Source organism: Oppia nitens, unplaced genomic scaffold, assembly GCF_028296485.1.
Source record: "Oppia nitens isolate AA-2021 unplaced genomic scaffold, nextdenovo-longstitch-racon4-pilon3 scaffold3_pilon_pilon_pilon, whole genome shotgun sequence".
Lineage (NCBI taxonomy): Eukaryota > Metazoa > Arthropoda > Arachnida > Sarcoptiformes > Oppiidae > Oppia > Oppia nitens.
Window position 1 is genome coordinate 8,017,552 of NW_026533221.1, and position 24,642 is coordinate 8,042,193.

Below are 24,642 nucleotides of genomic sequence, written 5' to 3' on the forward strand. Positions count from 1 at the left end.
CACACTTTTTGCAATTGTATTGTTAATGTTGAGCGCAAATCGTTTTACAGTAAAAAGTAGTTTTTCTTATTTTTATTATACTATAGTATATTATAAGCTGACATACAATCTAAACTTTTTTAGATTATATGAAAAATAAAACTTTTTTGTGTTGAAAAATTATTATTTGAAAATATATTAAAAATATTTTTTGAAAGCTTTTAAAATGAGTGCCCGAATATAGTGTTTAGTTATAGAGTAATTGATTAATAGACTAAAAAAGACAGATAGCTATTCTCTGATCCAGTGATGATATATATCTAATGTTTGGCCACATGTGTGCCATTTGATTGTAACAGTTGGGTATTGTGGTCAATGAGAGCGGTTCGCCTGAGGACGCACTCGAGCTGTTTGACAAAGCGCTAAGTCTGGACCCACACCACGAGCCGTCACTATTGGCATCGGCGCGGATAATACAGGATCAAGGGATGAATCGTTTACATGATGTGGCCATCGATAGGCTTAACACGATTATTGAGTTGGGAAAGGCTGATGAAACGGTGTATTTCAATTTGGGAATGTTAGTCATCAAAAATGGACGGTTCGATGTCGGCAAATATCTGCTCGAGAAAGCCATTCACATAAAAAGTAATTTCTCAGAAGCGCTCTATAATATGGCTTTACTTTTGTATAACGAAGAATACCCGCAACCCTTACAAGCCGTCGACTATTTAACCAAACTTTTGTCAACCAATAGTCAACACATCAAAGGACTACTTTTATTGGGCGACATCTATATTGAGTACTTTAATGACTTGAAGAATGGAGAGAACTGTTACCACAAGATCTTAAGTATTGATTCGACTAATGTGTTCGCTCAGCACAACCTCTGTGTTGTTCACGTCCGACGAAAACACTTTTATGAAGCCATTGAGTGCTTCGAGAAGATCCAGGAGAGTAACATCGGGTCCGTCAATGTTGAACATCACCTCAAACTAACCAGAAATCTACTTCGCGAACAACTCAGGAATGGTAGCAATGAATTCAAGTTTCTCTTATAATTCATTATCAGTTAATTATGTGATTGTTTGTCAAAATTGGCTTTAAATATGGAATAATTTATTTTACAAAAAAAATGTGTAAACTATTTGTAATATTTAGTTCAAATGATTTATCTATTGATATAAAAATTTTTGATAAATAGATAAATTATGAAAGAATATGAATGTAAATTATTATAATTTTGCAACCAGATTTTATATTTAAATTAAACTATTAATATATGAAAAGTTTTCCCCAAATATTTATTTATTTATTAAATATATTTATGTTGAAACTAAATATATACCCGTTTTAATGAATAATTTTATATCTAAATAATAAAAACAATTTTGTAATAAAAATATATATAAAATAAAATATTCATGTTATGATAAAAAAAATATTTGAAAACTTTGTTTAATTTTTTTATACTTTAAACCAAAATAAATTTTGGTTATCTGAAAAAATAATTAAATCTTTAAGTGAAAATGATTTAGTAGTGATGACATAATTTTGTTCATCTTTTAGCAGAAGTAGCACTTTAGTAGTGTTGGCATAAAAAGACATGTCTTAAGCAAAATCATGGTATAAGTCGTCTTGAGATGTGATCTAAATTGAGCTCCGCTTTGATCACAATATTGCATAAATACTAAACACTGAAAAGCAATAAATATTAAATATTTTGTTCAACTCATCCATTATAATAACGATACGACATGTCTTAGACAATGAAAGGCATCGACAAACATAACATAAGATTAGTTGAGTTTCCTTCTGATGCTGTGATTTCAAAGCCAATTACTTCTTCAATTGACGTCTTGTGTTGTCTTTAATAAAGTTTTTATTCATTTTGAATTGATTGGCATAAACTGCCGAAATGATTGATATTAAACACAATATTAATAATATAAAAACATATGAATATATGATATATCATTTTATTAATCATTACATTTTTATAATCATAGCACAACCAATGAAATAAATATTATATATTTAATAATATAAATTTATTTTACAGTATATTTACTTCTATCATATATAATGTATTGTGTGTGTGTGTGTGTGTGTGTGTGTGTGTGTGTGTGTGTGTGTGTGTGTGTGTGTGTGTGTGTGTTTGATAGTAAATTAAATGATAATTAATTTTTAATGTATTAGATTAAAATATCGATTATATTTACTCCTATAATGCTTATGTCATTTGTATTTTTAATAACACATTAAAACTGCATTAAATAATAATTATATTATATTTAAAACAAGTATTATATAATTATACTCTAATGATTACTTTAATGAGAAAAAGTAAATTAAATTATTTTTTATGAATTTTAGTATATTAATATATAACACTTTTTAGTTTTATTTATATATAGTTTATCAAAAATTATTTATAATTATCAGTTATACTGTATGTATTGATATACAGATATAGAGTATTGTATTAGTTTCATACATCTCTTGAAGGCATTAATCACTACACAAATTGATAGATTTAATGGTATTAATCATTAATCTATGTTTTTAGACGGCATTTATTTTATACACATTTATTATATATCAGTGATGTGTAATACTAACTAAATATAATCAGTTTATTCAATGTTAGCTGAGGTCAAACCATCAAACTGTATAAACTTTATGTATAGTTAGCACTGAGTGATCTCATCTGTTTTAAGAAATATTTAAATAATTATAACAATAATTATAATTATATTTACATCTAAATACAAAATATTTTTTGATATTAAGTCTTAATAAATAAAATATTATTATTTTTAAAAAAATACAAAATATTGCACAATATTTAAAAAAATTAATTATTTAATAGTAATATAATCAATATGAAAATAATTTATACATCATAGAGTGTATAATATTAAATATAAAATTACAATTACTTTGAATTACTTTTGATGTGCATTGTATAAAATAATATCAGTATTTTATATTAATGTATATAACATTTTTATGGTATAAAATCTATATTATAGATCAATAGTAAGTTAAAATATTTTAATGCATTAACATAAATATAATATGATTATAATTTTGATTTAGTAAAAGCTTTTTAATAACATTTGTTTTATATAAGACACATGTAATTTGATGCTTATTTCAAAAATCATATTATATTTCATTAGTGAATAATTTAACAATAAATTTAATATAAAAAATTCTTACTCCAAAATCTTAATTCTAAATATAAATATTTATTAATAATAAATAAAGGTTTAATATATTGAATATTTATATATATATAGCTATTTGATAATAATTTTTATTTAAAATATTATACGTATTAATAATTATAATTTAAGTTACAGGTAATGGAAAATTTTTAATAATAAGAAACAACGTTAAATAATAATTTTATCATTAAAAAATTATCAAGAAATTAGTTTATACTGTTTTAAATTTTATGTTTATTAAAAATAAAATATTAAAGTAGTTTTTCTCACAAATTCAGTAAAATAAATAATTACTTAATTTTTATATTAAATTACTTATTTTTAAATATTAAAATTAAATTTCAATTATTAGTTGTTTTGGTTTTCAAATAGTAATTCTAATAAAAATACAATAATTTTGTTAAAATAAGATTTTCATTTATAACTTCATATTTCAAAATTATTCAAAAATTGTTGATATATTCCCCATTAAACATATAATTGTTATATATAAGTATTAACTGAATAATAACTTATTAAAAGTATATACTATTTTACATTTAGACTAAAATATTTTTAGACTCTAAACTTAGTCTAAAGTATTTGTTTGAATTATTGTAACATTCAATTATTATATCTTTGAATGAATTTAGTCAAAGTTATTTGCCTAAAAATATTTGATTTAGTTTATATAAAATTTATTAATATATATTTTATTATATTAAAAATATAATTTTTAGAAAAAGAAATAAATAAAATAATAAATATATTATATAAATACAAAACAGAATTACAATAAAATAAATATTATATATTGGTTTTGCATTCATTGCTTTTATTAATGTAATTATTTATTAAAAAATAACAAATTTTGTTAGTAATCGTTTTGATATTTATTAAATTTAATTAACTAGAAATATAAAACAATTTTCATTGTTTGAAGAATAAAATAAATAATTTTGTTTAAATGACTAAATTTAGATAAATGTTATAAATTATAACAAAGTATTGGAAAATTAAAGCAAAGAATCAACATTTGATTCAATTGAAGTCATTATATTAACTATCGTTATATGTGTTTCACTAAACTATTCTTTTAATATTGACTTAACCTTTACATTGATTTAATTGTTGTCGTTATACAGTAAATGAAAAATCAATTTAATTGAAAATTTATTTCCAAATAAACATTTATATGTAACTGATTTTCATTGATATTATAAGTTTGTTTAGTATTTATACGGGAATTTTGGTTATATTTACAATACAAAAAAGCATTATAATAACCATCATCATTGAAGTACTGTATATTCTATAATAGGATAACAATATAAATTGTAACTATTAAATTATTATATATTGTGATATTTTAATATTTGCTGAATCAAACACTTAAACAATATTATTATTTTATATATTTAACTATAATTATTTTTGTTATTTTCAATATATAGATAAAGTTGTTTTTCATTGTAATTATAATTTAATTACTGTAAATATTTGCTATTGTATAACATAGCAACCTTAAGATTAATGTATCTAAAAATAGAAAATATTAATACAAATATCTTAGATTTAATATATAATTTACTGTTAAATCATAAAAAACAATTTCTTTATTATCTGTTTAAATGATTAATTATTTTGTAATTATCGTAAATTTAGAGATAGTTCATAATTTACAACTTTTATCGTAATACAACATTAATGTTAATTTTATATTTTAGCAAATATTTGTCAAAAAATATTAAATACATTAATATTTATATATACTTTATATATTAAATAAATTAACTATGAATAGATTATATATTAACTATTAAACAAATATTATACAAGTATTATATACTGTAAGTTGATTAACAAAAAAGTTACATAAAAATTATAATAATTAGTAATTGTAGTAATTGTTAAACAGTATGTAAACTATTAATATAGTATTATTATTATTAGATATTTTCAATTGGTTTAACGCTAATATGTATATAACTTTATTAAATCATATTAGAAAGCAATTCATTTATATAAATAACTCTTTCGGTTCTCAGTTCACTAAACTATAAGGTAATGTATTGTATAATATTTAATATATAAAATATATCATTAAACAGTTAATAACATTAATAAGATATATAGTAACAAATAATAAATCAAATATTTGTCTGCAAAATTTTGTGTTAATAATGAATAGCTATTAGATACTATTAATAGATAAATATACAATAAATATATAGTATTAGGAGATAGTATTAATATTGTATATTATATTACGTTTAATATGATATTTTCAAATAATTTATTATTTAATTATATAAACAGAGATCTAATTTTTCAGAAACAATAAAATTAGATTAACATTATATAAGTAGATAAATATATATATATATATATATATATTAAGATTTTAGTCTTTTAAAGAAATTCATTAATTTAATTAGTATTTCAAGTGATTTACGAAAAATGAGTCTCCAGTTTGTCATTAATCTAATAACATAAGAGCCGAAAGTTTGTACGATATTAGCAAATAAAGAGAAAATAAGTCCAAATAACACTCGATATATGTTATATCAACATTTAAAGCACCAAATATTTTATTTTATTTTTTTTTGTTAACCATTTGGCTATATATAAAATAATAATAATATTGTTTTAATAAAATATTCCCAAATGATTTTCATATGTAAATTTATTTAAAACATTTAAATATTTTAATTTTTATCAAGTATTTAACATAATTTTTTTATGAAAATGCTATACATTTTAAAATATAAATATATCAAAATAAATAATCAGCACAAAATATTTAAATAATTTCCATATACGATATCAAATCATTTTTCATTGAAAGATTTACTATACATATACAGTATATATAAATATATCATTTCATTTAAATTCACACAACTTCCATAACACCGTATAATAAATCTATTGAATAGACATTTAGCAAAATACTAGTATTTCATGACATCAAGCCTTAAATATATCAGGTTTTTGTCTTTTTGTTATATTATAAAAACAAGTGAACCGATGACCAACTCATAGTATGACTATTTCATTGTATACATTGTATGAGTTGGTCATCACTAATACTAGTCGTTACTATTATTACTTCTATACTCTAATAGTTATAAGTTTAAGGAAAAGCTTTACTTTCTTTTTGTTTGTTTGTCACCTGTTTTTGAATGTAAAGCCAACGTCTGATGATTTTTTGTTAAATTCATTTCACTCATGTGTTTAATGCATAATTCAGTGTACAGTGTATTTGCATTAGACTACTTTGTGTGTGTATGTGTGTGTATGTGTGTGTATGTGTGTGTATGTGTGTGTATGTGTGTGTATGTGTGTGTATGTGTGTGTATGTGTGTGTATGTGTGTGTATGTGTGTGTATGTGTGTGTATGTGTGTGTATGTGTGTGTATGTGTGTGTATGTGTGTGTATGTGTGTGTATGTGTGTGTATGTGTGTGTATGTGTGTGTATGTGTGTGTATGTGTGTGTATGTGTGTGTATGTGTGTGTATGTGTGTGTATGTGTGTGTATGTGTGTGTATGTGTGTGTATGTGTGTGTATGTGTGTGTATGTGTGTGTATGTGTGTATGTGTGTGTTGACATAAAGTATCTTTAAAAATTTAATACTTCTACGGTTTTTTATGTGTATCTAAATCTAAATGTAAAAACACAATTTGCATAGATTTTGCATAAAATTCTAAGAACTTATTATAATATAATTTTGTAATATTTAGTAAAAATGTTTTTCTAATTAATCAATAGTTTGTTGCAGTTTGATATAAAAATAATTAAATTCAAAATAAATACATATTATTTAGGGAGAGAAGGCCTATATTAATAATTTATGACATATAGAGAAAGCAACGTTTGATATATTCAATATCATACATACTATGGAGTATATACTATATGAATAGCTATCCGTGGCTTTTATATTATTTGGATTCAATTGAAATCCATATGGCATTCAAATGAATCATTCAAACGGTGTTCCGGTACAGTCACGAACCGCACACACTTATCAAACAGTCGTTGCCCTATCAATGACATTATACTATATATATATATTGCTTAGTTTATGTACAGTATATATAAAAACTTATTATTTATAATCTTATAAATAAAACAAAACCCAATGAATAATAACAACCGCTAACTACTAAATATTTATGATAAAATTTTGAAACTTTAGTAGTGTTACTCTCTATTATATTATCTTATTTTAATAATAGTATATTATGTGCTCTAATAATAATTTAATGGATTAAATTTTAATTACTTTACAAACGCTAATAAATATAGCATTTATTTTTATAAATATCTAAAATAAAATAAATAAAAATAATTGCATTATTCACTATTTTAATAATATTAAATTATATATTCAATAGCAAGGTTGGAAAAATACAAGGTTTTGAATTTTGACTTTGTATAATACAGTATAATACAATGTACAGTATGTAAACGCTTAATATGGACAGTTTACCTTGGTGCAACAATTTTATACAATAGATGTCTATCTAATGCAAGTCTATTCAAATACCATGATATCATAGTATTGTGTAAATGCTATGTAGTCTATGAATAGCATAAAAACATATATTTTCAAATATTATTTTTTTAATCAAATCTAATATTATAATTGAAATTTTTTATTTAAAAAGTGTTATTACTATAAATAAATAAAATATAAATAAAAAATTTCAATCAAAACTGCTTGTATTATACAATTTTAAAAACTAATATATCCTATGTTTAACAAATTATTTAGTAAAAATTTAATGTATAGAAATGCATTTTTGTTATAATAATCATTGATTTTAAATAATAATAATAATAATGAAATACTTTAAATTAGAAAATAGAAATTAAATGAAAAATTAATATGAAAACTATATTTATTATAAAACATGGGTTACTTTCCTTATATCAATGCTTTTTACAATAGGTGGCGCTAAATTTAGTTTGTATACAAAATTGGCCATGTATTATACATTGTATTATACTGTAGTTTCTTATTATACAAACATTTTGTCTTTGCCAACATTGTTCAATAGTAATAACATTATTTATTTTGTAATATGCATTAAAATAATAAAATTAAGATTGATAATGCTATTTAAATAGATATTATTCTAACATTATTTAATTATCTTTTAAAATAGCATTTCATTTTAAAAATCATTTTAACATTTTTAGATAAATAGCATATAATAAAAATAATAATTAAAACTATACCAAATGACATCAAATTATATAGAATTACATAACATTAAACATAAATTTTAATTCTATATAAAAGTTTGCTAATAAAAGACAATTAGAAACTCTAATACTATTATTATAGTTAAGAAAAAGATTGCCATTTATTTAAATAGTCCATCAAATTAATGGATACTTTTATAAGTAATCTTAGTTAGTATAGCTAAATAACATATTTAATTTTGTCATTTTTTATAAGATTACCAATTTCTAACAAACAGTTAATATTTTTTCTATTACTAATAAAATAAATAATTTGTTAGACTCTGTAAGATAATTAAATTGTGTTATGAGTACAGAAAAAAGATTAAACCAAATATTATTTGCAAAATATAGTAAATAAAAGATTAAATTTATGCATATTTTTGTTTAATATTATGTTATACTGTATATTGTTTTTCATCTGTTATACAATTTTTTTAATAGTAAAAAATAGTTCAAAACATCGATGTATTATTTTGATGTCAAGTTTTAAATGAGATTCATGTCATTTATTTGTGAATTTAGTGTCACAAACAATGTAGTGTAATATGATTTGTGTTGTATAGAGTACAGGGATAGCAATAAGGAACGACATGTTTCAGCTTTTTGTGTGTTTCTCTCTATACAAAAAAGATCTTTAAAATAAGTTAAACTTAATTTACAATAAAATCAAGTCTTTATTTGTGTTCATAAAACATAGTCAGACACCCAGTAAACCGTCAATCAATCAATTTATGGCTTTTTTATTTGTCTTTAGTTTTAGTATTTTATTTATTTATTTTGTGAAAACATTATAATAAGTCTATCAGAGATAAACCATTTGTGAATGCAATATACGTGCAAATCCTTGTGTTGTGACACTTAAATAAATTAATCTTCATTTATATTTGTTGTTTCAAAAACGATTGTCACACAAATAACAATATAAAATAAAAAAGTGATTTTATTAGTTTTTTTTTTAAAAGGATAGAAATATAGACAGATGTTTATTAAGATAGCATTGGTATGAGATAAAGGTTGGGTTTTACTCATATCATACATAGCGACTTCACCGGTAAAGTCATAGAAAAAATGTTTTATTATTTTATATGAAATTAAAAGACTAGTAGTCGTAATAAAAAAAAGTCGGTATTAGTGAATGGGAAGTGAGGATAGACTTTAATCTCTCAACTAATTTGCCGCAATCGCTCAGTCAGACAAAAGTCATATCATTAAATCGCTTTTATATACTGTTCACTGAGTTTTGTATTATTTTGCATTTCATTTCTACTTTTCTATTCACTGTCTAACGAATAATACAGATATATATATATATATATATATATAATTTATATCATATGATATATATATACTCCCGATATAATTAAAGATATTTCAATCACAAAATTAATTGAAATCACAGCATCAGTGAGTAATGTATGTGAACTTCTAATATAATAAAAAATTTGTTGAAAATATTGTATTACTGGATATGTATAGTAAGTGAGACATCGATTTTGTGATAAATTCTTTAATTAAACTCCAGTGAAGTGCAAGAATTTTTAAGCCATTTTATATAACATAATAAAATAGTTTTTTGTTTGTTTGATATCATTAGACTTTTTTGTCTAATGTTTACATTTTAAATTGTTTGTATTGTTTTGGAAATTTACTTTTTATTTTATTTTTTGTTAGTTTGAAAATTTTATACATAAAAAATATCTTAAACTAACCAATAAGTAAATGGATTGGAAAATAATTATTATTCATTGAGTATCATAAGTAGTTAATTTTTGTTATAAAAGTATCATATTATATATAGTACAGTAATAAAATTTTATTGAATGATAAACGAAAGCAGCAAAAATAAATTAGTTGTTTATTTGAGCTAAAAATTTAAAGTTTAAGTATATTTTGAAAGTTCATTACATGATTGAAAACGCATAGAAATACTTTTAAAAATTTCAATTGTAGATGAATTTTGCCTTTTTTGTGCAAAAATTCCAGTTTTTATATATACTGTATTACTATCAAACACTTTACACAAAGATATCTATTATATATAAATATAGCTTTCAATATATTTTTAAATTATCTAACTCTATAAATGTAAAGAATTTACTACTTTTATAAAGTACGGGGAATTCAGTACTTTTTGAAATTTTTGTATCTCTTGGTCTCAATCCATCAAATCAATGAAAAAATTAAATTTCAAAAAAAGAAACTGAAAAATAACTGTCATTTTTTGTTGTTATGTTTAATATTAGACACAATTTGTGTCACTTTAAAGTCAGTAGTCATTGAAAGTATAATACAGCAAATTGACAATTTGTGAGATAATGATAACCATCTTAACAATTGTGACTCTATTTTCTATAATAGTATAAAATATTTGATGAAATCTATAGAAAATAGTAAGTATATTATCTGATATGTATGTATGTATGTCCACATAATTTATCATATATTTGATGCCCATATCTATTGCAATGACATCTCCAATATTGACGATAGGAATAACAAATCAGTATTTGATTGACACCACTATCACTGTCATCACAACTATCACTCACACAAACACCTAAAGTATGTGAGTTATGGCAATAACTTCTTATACAATAGTATTTTTCAAGTCATGTTATATAACATATTCTTCAATGGTTTAGCTTTGAACCAGTGATGCCATCGTTGATGACATTGTCATTGAATTTGTTTGAAGTACTACTTCTCGAGTAAATCGTTATTTTGTTGAATATTTCATGAACTTTAAGATTATTATATATTTTTTTCATTCACACAACAAACCAATCAATGCTTCAAAAGCAATGCATTCAATCATTTGTATTCACTTTTCTCTAACTAATACACTGTTTGTTTGCGTTATATTTTTTGTTTGAAAATATTTTTTAACCTAAAAAAATTCAATCTTAAATCCCATTCAATGATTTGGTAGTAAAATATAGTATTTTAAAAAACACAAAACAAAAACTTTGTTTTAAAAATAATACTTTTATATATTCAAAATATTATACAAACATATAGTTAGAGATATGTGTTGTTTAAATAAATGCATTATTTGTTGAATATATTAGTAGTGATCTCAACAACATTTGGATTCACTGTTATTATTATAACACAATCATTACGTGTAGTGTTTGTATTGTATATTAAATTCTTTACATAAAAACAAAAATTACAGAATATTCTTGAATTTTATACACAATATATATATATATATATATTATTTGAAAAGCAAACAAAACCACAAGTTTTATGTTTGTCTATAAAAATATATATCAAATAAGTGGCAAATAGTTTTGTTATGTAAAGCACTGGCATATAATCAAAGCACGTTTTTTTATTGTCCACACATATTGTATGCGAGGGAACAGTATGTTTATGGGAACGGTATATACTGTACTGTAAAGTGTTCATATCATACAAGTGCTGATCAAAAAAAAATGTTAAGATAATATCATAAAATATTTTATGGCATAACTATTGGAGACATATGTTTGGCTAATATTTTGAGTTTTTGTTAAGTTTACAAATTATAGTAATGTTTTGACTGTAAATAAATATCACATATATTTGTCTTCAATATTGTTATTACAGTTAGTTTGAGATGAGTTGCGGCACAACATTACCAGTGATTGTCAACTATTGCTATGACTGTCAAACACTCAACACATAAACACTTGATTTACATAACATTAAGACAAATACATATTAATATCGTTAGACATCAATGACATCATAACAAACATAATAGACATTCCATTCAATGTTTTAATACATTGTTTACTGTTTAGAGAATAAACAGATATTAATAGTAAAGTATCGTTTGATTGACAGCTCTATAGACAACACTTAAAGCAGACGACTATTGTTTGACAATTGATGTGATGACTGACCAATCAAGTGATAGATGACGTCATCAATGCTTAACTGTTATATGGATTCAAGTATTGAATGATTGATTGACCACTCAATTGGTGACCAATTAAGTGACACTCACTTGTATTTACCGATACATTCACACACTATGTCCACTAAAAGTGCCGATATTTACGAGTTTTGCGACTCTCAAGACCCGATGAGTCAGCGATCCGATCGGCGGCCAACACGTCCTGACCAACACTTTCATCGACAATATGTTCGCCACTCTCTGACCAATAGTTTTGGTCACTTAAAGAGTCGGCGATTAGTGAAACACGCGGTGAACATAAATAATGGCAACAATTTTAAGATGAAGTTTGAAGTGAAGAAGTGGAACAATAGAAAACATGTCTTGTATTTGGGTTACAAACAGTTCGTTGATTATTACAAAACATATCTTAAGATTCGCTATCCATTCCTACCAATCAATCAAATCAATCAAATGTCACGACATTTGTGTCCAAAAATTAAACAAAAGCAACAAAACGTTTGGATCAAGAAGTTAGCCAATGATCACAACTCAAGAAGTATGAGGAGAACATCACTTGAGCCATACATTACTGTCGTATCAACAGTTAAACCATTCATGTCTTCATCAGTTAAACCAATTGTTCAGAAATCCAATCAAATGAGTGCAAAGAAAGCATCGATAAAATCATTAGAATCACCGATCAGTTGTCAAATATCTGACAATTCATTTTCATCACCAGAACCACCCATTCAGACGACTAAACAAATTGTTTTATCGCAGAAAACACCCGAAAAATCTGTTGTCTATCTAAAACCACGACAACCTTCACCTGAGCTATTAGTATCACCCATAAAGTCAATGTTGTCACCAATTAGTCCATTGATATCTCCAATTGTGTCCTTATCTCCTCTAAAAATAAAGAAATGTTTAAAAGGCATTAAAGTATCCGTTGTGTCCATCAATCCGAAAGTCAAGTTTCGTCAACTAATAGAAGAGACAAACAATGACGCCTTATGTGATCTTTTTGACGAAGATATGTCACATTTGGACGCTTCCACTAAACATTAGGTTTTGCAATGATTGCAAACAATTGTTTATAATTTAAAAAAATTAATATTATCTTAAATTATTAACTAAATACTTAAGAAATGTGTGATAATTATTAATACCGGTAATTATTTTTGTCAAATACTGTAATAATATTTGTTGTTTTCATTTTTAAATTATTATTAATTTTATTAACTTTTTACTAATATTAATTCAATAGTTGTTTTTTAACATTTTTAGTTTATTTTGTTGTGGAAAATTTTATTTGTTTTTTATCAATGTTCAATCATTTTATCCATACTTTTATAATATAAAAACATAGACTAATATAACTTTTTATTGTTGAATAAATATGACGGTCACTGTTTGTATCATAAAAGTTAAAGTAATAAACATTTATTGCAATAATAATAATAATAATAATAATAATAATAACTATAATAATAATAGTGAATGAGTGTTGAGGAGGAAAATTGTGTGACCATTGTTGGCCATAAATTAATATAACATTATATATATATATATATATATATATATATATTACTATAGTATATACAGTATATATGCGAATAATGAATCCACTGGTTATGTCCAGTGCTTTAATATTGATATAATGCCAGAGCTCTGGTGGTTCTGGTTTTCTCGCGAGAAACAGTTATCCATAATATCATAACTTATCATTTGCTTCTCATATCTTAATATTGTATATGATATGAAATGTCGTTATATTTATATACAAATAACAAATTATTAATTTCTAATAAAACTAATACTTTTTATTATATTATTAATTGATATGTTATTTGATATAATATATTAGTGAAAGCACTTAAGTTTGTAATAAAATATTGATTTGTTTGCTTTAATCACCAAAAATTAGACAAAGTGTGACTCAGGACTACAAATGGCATAGTTTTATGATATGTGAAGCAGATATAAAACTATTGATTTTGACATTATATTACATATATTTGATGCCTTATCTAAGTTAAACTTATGATTTTTTGGTCATCAAATGTATTGATAGTTGCATTGCTTATATAAGTGCAGTAAATATAATACAATACTTTTGTATATACAGTACTTTTGTGTAATATTGATATTATTGTATTTGTTTTGTATGTCTTAACAACTTATATATTGTATTCAGTTTTTCTGTTGTTTCTAAAGTTCCATATTTTTCGTTGAAATATCAAATAAATCGTATCATTGATGGATACAAACATTCAAGTGGTTAGTAGTCTGTAGTGAACAACCAATAAATAATATTTGGCGTCAAATAATTCCCACCGATTATTGTGAGAAAATACCAGATGAGAGATAGGCCTGTATATCAATTTGAATGCTTTCCCCTTAACTATCCATTTCTTTCTACCGGTTCTAATGATTGTCGTCTCTCTCTCTCTCTTTGGCCGAAAGTAATGAAAGTAATAGTAAGGTTTGGTTAAAACATAACTCTGAGAAAATACTCTACTGTATTGCAATTTAATATACTTTATTGTATAACTTGAATGATTAGATACATATAAAGCACATCTATAGTAGAAAACAGTATTCAATTTAGCAATTTTGACACATAATTGCATTTATGTTGTCCCATATATTGTTATTTTTGGCAAATATCTATAATATTAGCTTTAAGGCTATAAATTTATTATTTTTATTATCAATAAATTGTATTATATATTTTTATTAACAAATATTATACCCTATTTCTCTACTAACTCATACAGATCTATATATCAAATCTATATTTAAGCACTTATATATTATACTTAAATTATTACTATATATGAATCAGTGACAAAATAGAATACTCTGTTTTTAAAAATATCTTTATAACTAAAATTGAGATAAATATTTGAAATTATAGTATATAACCGTATATAAATACTTTTTGTGCATAAGGTTAATATAAAAAAGGTTCCATATATTAAAAACTAACAATTATTTAAAATTTTGTGATTATTATTTTATATTAGAGAACAAATTTTTGAGAAATAGTTTTTATAGCAAAGTTAAAGTCTAACAAATTATAGTGAAGATAGAGATTTTATTTTATTTGTAAAAAATAGATTCACCTATTTTGTCACTGATTTTATTAGTTATTCTTATATTTAAATTTCAATATAGCTAACTAATATCGCAACTTATATACAATACTTATAATTTTTCTAAATGTTTTTTGTGTTGTTTTATTAAATAATTTTTTTAAATTTTTATTTTCTCTCTCTCTCTCTCTCTTTCTCTCTTATATATATACATTAAATACAATAATATTAATCTGCAATTTAGAGATTCTCATTAATTTAAATTGAATTTTCATGAATAGACTTTAAAATAAATATTGTCATAATATATCAATAGTTATTTGCAAATTTATAAACATAACATATTTTTATTTAATAAAATACAATTAAACTATAAATTGTTATTATTTTAATTAATAAATAAAAAATATTTAATATAATTCTTTTGAAAATACATATAAAAGTTTATAGTAATTTAAGTAATTTAAGACTATTAGATAAATTCACTAAAATAAATAAATAAAAATGTTTTGTAATTTTATTTTATTCGTGTCTTATTATTTGCAGAGTTTATAAAATTGGTTTTATATTATTATTTGTTGAATAAAGATGTATTATTACTGTATGTAAAATTATATTATTAATAGACATAAATTAATAACAAAAATTTTATTTTTCACTCATTTCGTGAGTAAAATATTTCCTAATATTCATGTAATGGTGTGCTATATATATAGACTGATATATGAGTTAACTGAACACAGCTGTGGCCACAACTTTGTTGAAGAGAAGGGAAAGATCAAGAAAATAACAAGAGTTGCACTGAATTTAGCAAAAACAGTGTCTTATATCACTATAATATCAATTTATATATATATATATATATATATATAATGTATATATACGTATATACTTTTATGGTCTATAACTGGTGTGAAGTGTAATATCATTATAAAAGCCGCACAATTTGAGTTGAATTTCATTTATTAAAACATTTTGCTATTTTACAGACAATACACCAGAGAAATACGGTAGCGAAACACACACACACACACACACACACACACACACACACACACACACACACACACACACACTATATATATATATTTGATATAGTAATGCAATTTTTACATAGAGATACCAATTCTCAGAGTTAGTCATAGCAGTCCTTTACCATTCATTTATCATTTCCGACTGTAATTCCTTCAAATGGCTTATTTCCAGTGCATTCGTCATAATATTCAATCACTCAATAAATAAATACATGTTCTCTAAGAGTAGTAGCAGTACTTCAATGTCCAATGTAGTAGTAGTAGTGCACTGTATTCCTATCCATAACCATAAAGAGACGGTTATATGAGGACTCAAAACGGTCGATGAGAGAGCAGTGATCAGCAAATGGCATAACCAAGGATTTGATGCACTCGTATCATATGATTTGCATTCAAACTATATTTATATCCAATTTCAAGTCTATTGTAATAATTCTAAAATTTATTCATTCATATAATTTTTTAATAATATTTATATATTAATACATATGTATTATTAATTTTAATTTTAATCTTAGTTATTGTATACCCAATTGCTTACATCAGTGATGACACATATTATTACAAATTTTATATGATTTAATATTTCAGCTGTTGAGTCAACTGTGCTGATAACTATCATATACTACTGTATATCTTATTAATACACTATACTGTACTGTAGAGTACAACAAAATAATATAATACTATAATATGATAGTATTTGGCATATGTAGTGATGGGTAGTTTTAACAGCCAATGTGTCTTCAATGAGTTTATTTGTCTTAGTCATAGTCTGTCATTAATACACTAGTGTTGTATTGTAGACCAAACATCTGAATGATTGAAATGAAATTGAGAAAAGAAATGAGTGATTGTATCCCAAAGGCAATCAAAATAAGCACAACTTTGCCATTACTTTAGACTACAAGTAATTGTAGTAATAGTAGTACTACTACTTCTACTATAACTACTACTACTACTACTACTCTCAACACATATACTTCAAATATATATCAACTTTTTGGTACCACTCTTATGGCAGTCGTTTTGATGAAAAGTCAAAATTTATATATCGAGAGTAAAAAGATACAAAAAAAATACAAATTTAATAAAGTTGTTGACGTATTTCACTCTGTTTCTGATTTAAGTTTGATTTGACTTATTTTATATTTATTTCAAAATACAATTATTTGTTGCCATCAATTGACTCTTAATTGAACTCAAGATAAGACACGAATACATACAATCATTGTATAAAGTGATACACAATGTAGTTGTACTGCAATGAAGTGTTCATTCGGGCGCTCGAATCAGTCAATTGAGATAATAAACATTTTAGTTATTATTAGGCTTTAAATTAAATTATGTTTTATTATTCAATACTCCGATATCTAATCAAAAGTTTAATAATATGTAACTTTTTAAATGTTGATTAGACAAAATTTAAATTGTTACTTGCTAAAACTTATTAATCTAAATTAAAATTTTATATTTACATTATATATTAATTTATTTTTATTTAAAACAAAATTTGAAAATAATATAAATTTATATCTTTTAATGGAAAATGTAAACATTGCTAAACTAATTCAAAAACAAGATTGTTGTTAAATAAATGCTTATATGAGAAATGCACTAAAATATATTAAAATATGTTTTAAAAATTTGTATGAGTGAGTGAGTGAGTAAGTGAATGAGTGTGACTATACATTTTAAAAAACACTGAGATTAAATGAAAAGTCTGAATTTAATTGGATTTTTTAGATCTGTCTTTAAAATGGTAAGAATTTATGATTTTGAAGAAATTTTGGTTTTATTTTTTCATTTTTACTTTATTTGAAAAAGTCTTACTCTAAAACATTTTCATTTATGAATTAAACTTTTGATTTCTGTTCTGTTTAATAATAGATAGTATTTCTTATTTTTACTCTTTTTTTCATTAAAACAATCCAATCGTTAAGATTTTACATTTTTATTAAATGAAATTGTATTTTTTTAATTAACACTTTATGATATATTACTATTGATATTCACATTTTGATCTATATTTTAAAATAACTTTTGTTTTAATATATTTATAGTTTGTATTTTAAAAATAGACTAAAAGTAGTTTATCGTTTACTTCAGAATTATAGTTTCTAATACTAATCACTTTATAATTAATTAAATTACATTTTAAACTCAAGTTATATAAAACAATTAAATGTAATAAATATTAATCAAAAATTTTAAAAATATAATCATTAATCAATTTCATAATACTCTTCTATATTTTCCTAGTAGTGTATATCACATACTTTATTAAACTATACAATATATAATTTTACATAGTATTATTACAATTTGTATATATTATATTGATGTTTACTCAACTACTTTTAATTGATTGAAACTTATGTTTTATATTTTTATTAAAAGCTTTGAATGTTTTAACACAAATAATTGAAACAAAAATTAAGCAACTTTTATAAATCAAACATAATATATTATCTAATTTTACAATCTTACAACTATACAATGTTGCATATCTATTACATATTTTTTATTTAAATTATATTTTCACTAAAATCTAATGTAAATCTAACATTAAATAAATATAGTGTTATCAATGCAGCAGAAATGGTATGCATTTTAAATTACATTACTCCCTCTCCACTATCATATGATGTCATTTTGCATAAATGAGAGAGTGAATGTATATATTATATATATATATATATGTTTGTATAAGAGAGAGAGAGAGAGAGAGAGAGAGAGAGAGAGAGAGAGAGAGAGAGAGAGAGAGAGAGAATAATATACAATTTATAAAGTGTGGTAATATTGATATTTGGTATAACCGTCATATATTAAAAAGTATACTCAACTTATATACAGTATAATAAAATGCATATGAAGTACCCATTGAATAGCACCAACCTAATAGCACCCACCTAATAGCTAATTTTATTTTCTGACTCATACTTATTTACTCTGACATTCCAATCAAATAAATCATTAAATCATTTATTTTTATTGCTGATTCAGTATTTGGTCAAATGTTATATTGAATGCAATTTATATTACAATTTCGTCAATTAAATCATAATTTATATGTTAATCTTAAATAATATGATATTTTGATTTATTATAAATCCACCTAACAGTGGATAACCTATTAACGGACGGTTAAACTAAATAATTAAATATTTGTGTTATTTGTTAATCAATTGTTGTCATTAAGGGCTCATTAGAGAGCTATTGATGTGCCCTCTCATAAAAAATTATTAAATTAGTGAAAAAAATTGGCGCAAAAACACAATTGGATCACAACTACGACAACGTCTGGTCAACGCAATAGTGGACGCAATTTACGGTAAGTTTATAATTAAATTATAATTAAATTAACAATATTTTTATTAATAATTAATTTTTTTCTTATAAAGTAATCACCAGTGAAGACATCAGTGATGACAACAATGTCTACTAAAAAGGTAAGTGTTTTTAATTAATTTTTAAATCAATGGTTAACTGAATCCCCGTTTAACGGACGGACCACTTAACCAGTGATTTAGATATTTTTAGACATAAATTATGTCCAAAAATATAATTTTTTTTAATGTAATAAAAAATAATATATTTATATTATAATATATACCGTATTAGTCCACATATATGTCCATATTTTATTAACACTTATAAATAATAATTACCGTATTACCAATTAATATTATATGTTTTTTCAATTATAATGTGTTTATTACATTAATACCGTATTACCAAAACATATTATATGTTTTTTCAATTATAATGTGTTTATTACATTAATACCGTATTACCAACACATATTATATGTTTTTTCAATTATAATGTGTTTATTACATTAATACCGTATTACCAACACATATTATATGTTTTTTCAATTATAATGTGTTTATTACATTAATACCGTATTACCAACACATATTATATGTTTTTTCAATTATAATGTGTTTATTACATTAATACCGTATTACCAGCACATATTATATGTTTTTTCAATTATAATGTGTTTATTACATTAATACCGTATTACCAAAACATATTATATGTTTTTTCAATTATAATGTGTTTATTACATTAATACCGTATTACCAACACATATTATATGTTTTTTCAATTATAATGTGTTTATTACATTAATACCGTATTACCAACACATATTATATGTTTTTTCAATTATAATGTGTTTATTACATTAATACCGTATTACCAAAACATATTATATGTTTTTTCAATTATAATGTGTTTATTACATTAATACCGTATTACCAAAACATATTATGTGTTTTTTCAATTATAATGTGTTTATTACATTAATACCGTATTACCAACACATATTATATGTTTTTTCAATTATAATGTGTTTATTACATTAATACCGTATTACCAACACATATTATATGTTTTTTCAATTATAATGTGTTTATTACATTAATACCGTATTACCAACACATATTATGTGTTTTTTCAATTATAATGTGTTTATTACATTAATACCGTATTACCAAAACATATTATGTGTTTTTTCAATTATAATGTGTTTATTACATTAATACCGTATTACCAACACATATGTGTTTTTTCAATTATAATGTGTTTATTACATTAATACCGTAATACCGACATTTTACACATGTGTTAATTAAAATTATAAAATAAATATATAAACAAACAATTATAATATAAAAATACATATAAAATATTTCAAACTTTGCATTTGCGTACATTAAATAGCGTAAAACATATGAAAACAACCAAAACATGATTGATGCTTTGGAACACAAGCGCCGAGATCCTAACATCTCTTTCGAGCGATTAGCTCATATGTATGATGTCGGCAAATCTGCTTTACATACGCGGTTTATAGAACAGGTATATATCAATAACCTGTTTATGAGTACTATACTTATGAGTTATATATTAGATTCCAGTTAACGCCAAACCCGGTAAATCGACAATATTGTCTAGTATTGCTGAACGAGAGTTAGTCGATTACTTGAAAACAATGGGAAATTGGGGATTTCCACTAACTGGTGAAGAAATTCGTAGAATTGCTGGCGATTACTTAAGACAACAAAATCCTGAGTGTGCAGAGCCAGGATCTCACTGGTTGACAAATTTTCTGACACGACATAAGCTAAGTCTGTCCTGGCGAAAAGGACGAACAATTGATGTAATGCGAGCTGCAGTTTCAAGAGAAGTTTTAGATGACTTCTATCAATTATTAGAAGATATATTTTCAGTAAGCTATATATATATATCATTAGAGTTAACACTTACTAATAAAATAATAGCGTGATGATGTAGATCACGACCGCTTACCAAATTTACTCTGGAACTGCGATGAACTCGGAATGCGACCTGATAAGACTGATAAACGAGTTATTGCTCAACGGGGATCACGTCAGGTTCACATTACTACTGGCAAAACACCAAAGAGATACACAACAACTCTTGCATGTGTAAGCGCTGCTGGCGTTTATATGAAACCTTTGGTATTATATCGCGGCGATCGTGAACCAAAGCAAAATTCTGCTAAGGTTTCTTGGAATGGAGCTGTATATACAGTCTCACATTCTGGTTGGATGACTTCTGTCAATTTTGTCACATTTTTGACTAAAGTTTTCATTCCTGAGTCGGAACCTTACACCGAACCTAATGAGTATCGTTATTTGATTGTTGATGGACACACATCTCATTGTTCACTCGAAGCAATAAAAATTTGTGTCGACCACAAAATTAGATTAATTCGCTTACCGTCACATTCAACACATCTATTACAACCTTTAGATGTTGCTGTTTTTAAACCATTTCGAGATATATCTGAACGCGCAATCAAAGAGATATCACTCAATGTTCCTAAATCGGTAAACTAAATTAATTATTTAAAACTATTTTCTGCAATAAATATATTTTATAGTTAACTGACACACAAATACCAAAACTTCTTGAAATTGTTTGGCCTCAACTTCAAAGTAGCTATGCTATTAATGGCTTTAGAGCTTCTGGTAATATCTTTAATTAAATAAATACTTTAAATAAATTATAAATTATTATGTTAGGTATATTTCCATTGAACCGCTTGGCTATAACTGATAGTCAAATTGCTACTTCTCTTCAATTTGACAATCAATTGTTATCAACTGTTGACTCTTCTATGTTATCTTTAAATAACACTGAAACTGAAGTTTCATTTTTTGTCAATAAATTGAAAACACATATTAATACTACATGTAATACTCTGATTCAAACTCGTCAACGTAATCGATTTGGTGTTGATTTGACAAATCTTCCAAGTAATCGTCCTAAGTATGTTAATAAATTTAATATATATTTATTTATTTACTATTTAAATGTATAATTTATTAATTATTATAGCCCCGATAAATGTACGAATTGTAATCTCCAATATTCACCATTTAACTTCATGAAAGAAGATGAAGATATGATTTTTTGCGAAGAGGATGGCTGTAACTCATGGTATCACATTGTTTGTGTTTTTGCTTTGAGATATCTTCACAAAGACGAAATTGCAGCTATTTCGCCCTGGATTTGTCATAAACATAATTAAATTATTCTCAAAACATATTTAAATATTAAAAATTATTAACTTTTTATATTACATAAATTGTTTATTGTAGAATACTTTAGTATTTTTTTAATTTTGTTTGTATAAAATATATGATTTATTAAAATTAATAACTAATTTTTATAATGGTAAAATTATGTGAGGTAATACGGTATATTATTATAATAAATGTTTTGTTTAATATAATAAAAAAAATTATTTGTAATTATATTACTTAATTAAATAATTATTTTTAATATATAATTATTTAAAATTATAAAAAATTAATATTAATAAATTTAATATAATTAATATTTTATAACTTTTATTATTTTATAATTAGCAACATTATTGATGCCCATTGTGTTTGGTATATATATTTTTATAAATATTATGAAAAATTTATCCGTCCGTTAAATGGTTGATATATCATATCGCATAATTTTGAAACGAATTACTTTACGATTCATTGCAATGTTTCCCAATAAACAAGAGGAAGGCATCTGAAAATTTAATAGGAAGTGCTGACCATATCTTATGTCAGTTGATTACAGTATAAAAGTTAGATATTTTGGTTGAATGTGTTATTTCAAAGTAGAAAAATACAATTAATGATGTACTGGTTTTATATAACAAACTAAATCTATACAAAACATTAACAAAATGCTATTTTTGTTAGTTTTTGTATCAATAAGTTAAATACCATTTTATAACAATAAGTAAGATTACATACATTTTATATCTTATATTACATTTTGATTTGATGCAGTTATTTTCAATTAATTAATCAAAATTCATCAAAATATATAAATATATATATATTAGAACATAATTGTTGAGATTATTAGTTAACGAAATGAACCATAAGTTATGTTTTGGGCATATTTTACTAAATAGAGTCTACAACAGGATCTCAATTCCTCTTGATTTGAGACATTGATTACTTAAAATGCTAAGAAAAATAAAAATAAATATAACATTAGCAGAAATTAGTCTACTGTATAGGGTATGTGAATAAAAGTTAATTTAATAAAGTTTTAGTTTTTAACTCTGATAATGACAATTAAAGCATATAAAAAACAGTACTTATATTAAATTAGTTAAGTAGTGTTGTTGTGAGATAAAGAAAATAACCAAAACTTCTTAATATTATATTTAATTTTATTATATAATTCTAAGTCATATTATATATCATATTTAAATTTAAATATAATTTTATATTTTCTCTAAAAGAATTTAATATTTTAACTAATTTTATGTATAAACTTTACCATTTTGAAAAATAAATAAAATAATTATTTATCTAAATATCACTTTGAGAACTACAGTATTTGTTATTCGAAAAAATGTCTATAGAAAATTTTATTAGAAAATTTTATTAGAAAATTTTATTAGAAAATTTCAACGTATCGAACGTTGTTTGTGCGACTTTTTATTTGACATCTCATCAAATATAAACTGTAATGAAGTTAAGTTTGACAAAAAATACTAATAAACTAAATGTTATATTTGTGTTAAAAAAAAGTTTATGCGATTCATATAAGTATTTTAGTCTATAGTCTATAGATATGGAAAGATAGAGTCGATGATGGAGTCAATTATCTTGA

At 23.5% G+C, this 24,642-nt stretch overlaps 1 protein-coding gene across 3 annotated transcripts in view; it reads left to right on the forward strand.

The window, feature by feature from the left end:
- Positions 1 to 1,081, forward strand: part of LOC128957306 (protein O-mannosyl-transferase Tmtc3-like) — a 33,741-nt gene extending 32,660 nt beyond the window's left edge. For all 3 annotated transcript variants that reach the window (XM_054303042.1, XM_054303044.1, XM_054303043.1), the window contains one exon: positions 339 to 1,081. In XM_054303042.1, coding sequence (XP_054159017.1) covers positions 339 to 1,040 — 702 coding nt within the window. In that variant the 3' untranslated portion in view covers positions 1,041 to 1,081. The remainder of the gene's footprint in view (positions 1 to 338) is intronic.
- The last annotated feature ends 23,561 nt before the right edge of the window (positions 1,082 to 24,642 follow it).